Raw genomic sequence first — 7,131 nt, forward strand, 5'->3', positions numbered from 1 at the left:
GTCCTCAATCTCATTTTCGTTCTCGACTTCTTCGCCGTCCTGGTCCTGGTCCTCGTCTTCATCATCTTCGTCTTCGTCGTCATCCCCGTCCTCGTCTTCGTCGTGTTCATCCTCATCCTGTTCCTTATCTTCGTCACTTTCGTCCACTCCCCTACTTTCCTCATCCATTTTCATCGTATCTCCCTCCTCCAGATTGTCGACGTCGGCGGCTACTTTTCCTTTGTTGGCGTCACTTTCTTTTTGCGTCATTGCTTTTGCAGCTTTATCTGTTCCTGTCTTCCATCCTGCTTCTTCAGCTTCGGCCTCATTTGGCGTTCCTGAGTCGGCGTCCATCGCATGCTCAATTTCGTTTTCCAGTTTTTCAAACGCCGCCTCCTCTTCAAGGATTTCTTCAATGTCCTCATTCGTGGCACCGACTTGTTTTAACGCTGCCGCCAAGTCATCCTTGTCGGACCCCTCTACGATGAGAACTTCGCCCTGTAAAGCAGGCTGATTTTTGATGGGTGAGGCATCCTTCTCCTCCACCTCTGAATCATCATCATCTTCAAATTCATCGTCGTCCCAATCATCGTCCTCATCTTCCTCCTCATCGTTTTCCTCAACCTCTTCCTCCGCTTCCTCTAGGAAACGCATTTCTTCTCCTACAAGGTCCGATTTACTTTCAGGAGAGATCGCTTCTTTGCCTCCAACAGCAGACCACTCTTTATTTCCCTTATGCTCAATTTTGTTGAGTACTGCGTTGTGGTACTTGGCCGAGCTAAATTCTTTCGCTGCGACCTCGCGCTTCAGCTTGGAGACTAGCCGCGAACGTGCCCCGTTATTACCAACAGCTTCGGTCGTCTTATGCACAAGAAATGCGATGGCCAGTGCCATAATGAGCATATGTGAGCAGAACTTCATTGTATACTCTGTTAAATCTGTGCAAAAAGACATACAAAAATGTGCATGAATCATGAGCGAGAGAGAATAATATGGGCCAACGGCTGGGGATTACAATAATTACGACACCAGGGCGCTCAGCTGGTGCTCATAGGGCAGTAAGACATTAATTCAAAGTGTGCGGATACTATGAGGTAGGGGGCGATGCCATGAATGGTTTAACAGAGATATCAGAAGTGACATGGGGTGGAGGATCACTGGATGTGCCCCTAGTGGGCCCAGTAACGGTCTGACTCCTCCTTCCGACACCCGACGTCTTTGTCGAGGAGGTCCGGTCGCAAGCCCTCGTACCTTCCCTGCGTTCTTGACTTACATGCCACACGCTTGCCGCAAAAAATCGCGTTCAACCTTCGACATAGCAGAACAAGGCGATGTCAAGGTCGAACTGTCGCGTCTCAGAGTACCCCTTTTTCTCATTGTTTTGCTTATCGCCCACTGATTGCGGGTTGCGTCTCCGTCTCCCTCCTTCGCCTCCGGGGAAGGAAAGGCTCATTATTTCGTACAGAAGATTCTATCGTAGTCGATTTCTGTGCTGTTCCATGGAAAATAAATACTCCACGTTTCCTGATCGCTCAAATTCTTATCATCGAAGCAAGCTGTTAGCCAGCTTGTCGCGACCCGTTGAGGAGTGCTTCACAGTTGATCATGTGCTCTTTTGACATTGTGCGCATATGCAGGGACAGCATTCAAACGAGGGAAAAATTACCTGCACGAATCGGAAATATCGGTGGCTGAGGGCATGGGGTGCCTTTATTCAAGCCCTGCCGGCGTACCTCACACCTATCGCGAATCAGACATGGAAAAATCAGCGCACGTTCGGAGGAAAACGCAACACTTAATCCAAAATCTGGTGCACGAGGAGTACAGACTGAAAGTTGACGAGGTAAATTAGGACTAAATTTGTACTGTGAACGTACTACTGGGCGAGATATGTGATATTCCCGGCGGTGGAAATATTCGTCTACCGCACGTAGCTTCTGCGTGTTTACCATCCCTTCGACCTTTTCAAGCCTGCAATGTATAAGCACGAGATTTCATTTTCAATAACCTCAATTGATTCAATTTCTTGCGACTTTTTCATGCGTCAAAGACGGGAAATCAAATAAGGGTCTCCTGTGGGATGATGCTTTTCTAAGCAAGACAGATACTTCTTCGAATTGTACCGTTTTCCGAAAATTTCCCAGTTAACTCTGTAAAATCAACACGACTCAACGATTACAGGTCTATGATGTTGGTAAAGGCAAAATTTTGGGGACAGGGATCAGCGGAATGGTCCGGGTTGTGCGGCACCTGACAACTGGCAACACTTACGCCATGAAGACGCTGCACTTGAATCGGCTGAAATCCAAGGCCTCTTTGGCAGACCTGCGGAACGAAGTTCGCATTATGAGCGAGCTCGATCATCCAAATATCGTGCAGCTCTACGAGACCTTTGAGACGGATGACCATATTTTTCTCATTATGGAGCTCTGCACGGGGGGCGAGCTTCTAGACAAATTGCACCGACAGGAGGGTCATCATTATTCGGAACAGATTGCCTCTCAGCTCGTTAAGAAGATGGTGGGTGCAATCCGCTACTGCCACGATCATCACATTGCTCACAGAGACTTAAAACTCGAGAATTTTTTATTCGAAAACGAGGGTGCAGATGCCGAGCTCAAGCTCATTGATTTTGGCCTATCGCGTCACTATCGGTAAGCCATCATTATATTCCTGCGGTGAAGACAGTAAAAGGCAGTGTCCACTTTCCTGGTGGCACTACCAACAGTTCTCGAATTTGCATTGACTTCGCAGGAAGATGTTCGCTAGGATGTCACACGCTAGTCGTGTCGAAGTAATTGTTCACTCACTCGCATTTCCTCTTATTGCTCTTCAGCGACGACCAGCGCATGCATCGGCCTGTGGGCACGCCTTACTACGTGGACCCCTCCGTGCTGGAGGGATCATACACGCAGGAGTGCGACATGTGGTCTATCGGCGTCATCGCGTACATGCTCTTGAGCGGCCGTCCGCCGTTCTACGGTGACACAGATAATGAAACCTTGATACGCGTGCGAGCAGGCAAATTTAGCTTTCCACCGTCTGCTTTCCATCAGGTGTCAGCGCAGGCCAAAGACTTCATATCGAGACTGCTCGTTGTGGATCACACGCGACGCATGACGGCGCGGCAGGCACAGGCACACCCATGGCTGCATTCGTGGGACCAATCGCCTGAGCCTTTGCATGTTGATATTCTGGGTTCCCTCCGCAACTTCCACGAATTTAGCACGCTCAAGAAGGTGGCTATGGAGGTGGTAGCTTTCAGCCTACGGTCCGAGCAGATCAAGGATCTGCGCCGAGAGTTCGAGAAGGTGGACCTTGATAGCAACGGAGAGATCACCCTAGAGGAGCTGTCACAAGCACTTGAAGCGTCAGGCCTCCTCAGTCCTGGTGACTTGGAGACCCTGGTGCAGGGGTTAGACGTCGCGCATCAGCACGCGGGCACAATATCTTGGCACGAGTTCTTGGCGGCTACGATGGATGCTGCGCTCCTGGATGAGGAGCATATCCAGCTTGCTTTCCAGCGCATTGACTCAGATCGCACGGGTTACATATCCCAAAGCAACTTTGGCGAGCTTGTGGGCGCAGACATGACAATCGAGCAAGTGCAGGAAGTCTTCGCCGAGGTTGACACGGACGGAGACGGCAAGATAAGCTATGAGGAGTTTGTTTCCCTTATGAAGGGTACACCGCCCGCGCCTACAAACACGATGGCCTCTGGCCATGCTTTGGTGGACAAGGCCTTTAGCAAAAGAAACTTGCGGCACCAACGCCACCGATCGATCCACGCCGCTTCCGAGTCATCCATCACGACTTCACATTCAAATTCGGGCTCATCCAACACTCTATCCGTCTCCTCGCCTGGCTGTCGTCACAGACGCCTCCACAGACTTCGGCATTCTATCCAGCACTTGGTAGATGTAGCAACAAACTCTCCCACCCGGCAGGCTCACGCAGCCTCCCATCCTTGATGAAAAACACAACACGTATGGCATTCGGGGAAATGTGAACAAAGGAATCCCAGTGCCGCTTCGATATACTTACAAGTTTTGTCAGTACACGTACGTTTCACACGAATAAAGTAGCAAGTAGTGTGATATCTCCGAGTGACTGAATAATAAAGAATGAAATATGTAATATATATATATATATGAAATTGTAAAAAAAATCATGATGATCGGAGTAGCATGGAGGGGGATACATTTTTTCTCTTAGCGATAAACCCATGAAAGAAGATTAGACTCTAGGGGACATCTTGGATGCGAACCTGCCTCCTGCAAGCGTCTGAATTTACCAATCACCAATTTGAAGCATGAAATGTAGGTGTTCATTCATTCTCTCGCAGGAGAAGAAGATAGAAAAGAGCCACGCGATGTAACGTTATTTACAAGGAAAGGAGAAGGTCGGCGAACGCATCGTGCCACCTCAGGCACCACTGCTTACCTACCCACAGATGATGGCAGCGATTTGCATCATCGTGAAAGGGGCTTGAGGCGCTGCACATACAATCACCTCCGCCTCCATCATAACCCGCGCAGTGACGGCTGGGCGCGCCAAGGAATTCGCCTGCTCCTGAAAGCACGGGCTCTATGTGGCCTTTGCGCACGACGGGGATCTGTGGGGCCTCCACGCAAGCGAGCGGTGAGCCCTCGGTGTCCGTAGCCGTAATCACTACATCCGCCCGCATCGTGATCGCGTACCATGGCACGGGAAAACGGAACAGCGCCCTGACGCTCTGTTCTGGTGCTACAGGACACGTAAGGTCTATATCTTCACAAATGCCAAAAGCACGAGAAGAGACAGTCACTCCCATCGCCTTGACAACCATGGTAATTTTTCCACCATCCAGTACAGCACTGGGTGTCGCATATACCTCCACAACAAAGATTTGACCGGCTCGCACTGGAAGGTCTCCTAGATTTCAAAATGAAATGAGCGGAAAGTTTGCGACCGATCGACCAATAAGAAAGGGACATATTAACGAATATGCAACGTGAAATCCTACCTCGAACTGTATGGATTGTGATGGCCGCCTTCGATTCCACATGATTGTTGCATGGCTGGTGCGGGATGGAGGTGACAAGTGCTCCAGAGGATGGAATAGCGGCGGCATAAAGGACGAGAATCAAAACGACGGAAATATGGATGCCTGAGAAAATCAGGAAGGGTCTTGTACTTTCACGAAGTAATCCTGCCCCGCCAGGCTCCATTACACCTGAACGATGTACAAGTCGGGTCAGCGACGTTCTGAAGAGGGAGAGTAGCAAATGAGTGTCATGCTGCTTCATCAATGTGAAGAACGGTCAAGATAAAAATTCAATCACAATGTCAACTACGTGGAGTGTCATTCATCTAAAACGTCTTATGCCATAATGAGCCATTAATTTGGGGCACCACATGACTAAACATCTGCTTTGCAGGCTCCTGCGCATTCCCCCCACGGTAACTTGAGGAAAGCAAAGCTCACCCCCAAGAGAAAGTCACATTTGTACCTACTCGCACTAACGCAGCTCTAAACTCCATACTGACAGCATGAAACAGATTAAACGTCACTATCTTATTGCATGCGGATTTAAAGTGAGAGGAATCGAAGCCCGTGTGTGACATGTACGTGCCCGAGCCCTCGCTCCAAAGCGAGAGGAGGGAGCGAGAGGAACGGGATATGGGCCGGACGCTGAGTCCACGCGCTTGCGGCGCTTGCCTCCGAGTGGAGCCTATTAGCGAGAACGAAAAACGCAATTAGAGAAACAGTCACAAGAACAATAGCAGTAGGGCTGTGAGATTGTAATGTACGGGCGAAAGGGGGCAAAAATGGAAGCACATAAAAGTAGCGAAGACCTAAACGCATAAAATAGTAGTGCTGCCTCAACTCCTCCGTGGCAGCGTTTGCGGGGCATGCTCTATTATTTTCTTTTTCCCCTTACTTTGTACATTTTCCTGACGATGTATATAAAATTTCTTCGAAGACAGAACATTCCCCAACTCCACAGCTAAGACTTCTTTTCACCTGTGAGCGACCTGCGGCTTTGTCTATTAGCGCGGCTGCCTGCTTTTCTTGCGCGTTTACTTTCAGCTGCCTGTGCTTGCTCATGAAATTCTGGGAGTGCCAGCACCCTTCGATACCATGTTTCCATGTGTGTTCCGTCGGGATGACATGTTTCATATGGGAAAGGGTGCTCAGGAAAGCAAAAGATGACAAGTCGAAGCAGGGTCTCAGCTGTCAAACCCCACACATCCCATTTATCTGCATGCCGAAATTTGTGCATCCGCCAGGCGCTAAACCAGTGCAAATCTTGACATGTGTGTTGGCCAGGTGATGGGGACATGATGAGGCTGAGCGGACAAGAAAATACCTCGGCAACCTCCTGTGATTGACACCAAGAGGTGTAATAATACAAAGGGGAACAAGTAATTTGTCACTATGGTAGTCATCCGAGTCCATTTCTCTCGCTCTTTCATCACCTCAGGGTTGGGCTGTGCGACGAAGTCAGGAGGTATAACAGCTACCACGGGTGTAACTTCGTAGAGATGAAGTGAGAGGGTCGGGGTCATTGTTCCTAGCACACGCACTACCTTGGGTGCAAGTCCGACCTCCTCCCATGCTTCCCTCAGCGCTGCAGACACGACATCCTCCCCATCGTCTAGTTTCCCGCCAGGGAAACACACCTCTCCTGCATGAGCTCGCATGTGCGACGGTCGAACGGTCAGCAAGCAATGTATCTTGCCATCTTCTCGGTTTTCGAAAAGAGGTATAAGAACAGCAGCTTTGCAAAGCGTAACGGGACTGGTAGCACGACTCCTGTTATACGCCATGGCATCATTTCTCACGAAGCTCCCACCAAAACTCGATGGAGTTGTAAGACTGGAAGCTGACGCTTGTGGACAACATTGGACATTTTGTTGTGATTGTGCATGGCCAACCTTCTGGGAGGCACAAACAAAGGCCTCGATCAGTGCATCCATCCCGTTTGGCCTGTGAGCTACTTCGTATCGTGTAGGGAGAGAGCGAGGAAACATGACCGTAGTGAAAGGGCTAGCAAGCATATGGGAGGCTGTATCAACCCAAACCTCACCCGTCCAGAGCACAGATTGCCATCACTATTTCCATGGGATTATCAAAATGAAATACACTCAAGCAAAGAAGGACTGTAT

General features: G+C 49.5%; 1 protein-coding gene across 1 annotated transcript; it reads right to left on the reverse strand.

Moving 5' to 3' along the window:
* Positions 1 to 5,948: 5,948 nt before the first annotated feature.
* On the reverse strand, positions 5,949 to 6,900 carry NGA_2082700 (nudix hydrolase; the record flags this gene model as incomplete). Its single annotated transcript, XM_005856213.1, has 1 exon — positions 5,949 to 6,900. A coding segment is annotated over one exon (645 nt), but the record flags the coding sequence as incomplete, so codon positions are not given.
* Positions 6,901 to 7,131: the final 231 nt, after the last annotated feature.

The sequence above is a fragment of the Nannochloropsis gaditana genome (genome assembly GCF_000240725.1).
Source record: "Nannochloropsis gaditana CCMP526 unplaced genomic scaffold scaffold019, whole genome shotgun sequence".
Lineage (NCBI taxonomy): Eukaryota > Eustigmatophyceae > Eustigmatales > Monodopsidaceae > Microchloropsis > Microchloropsis gaditana.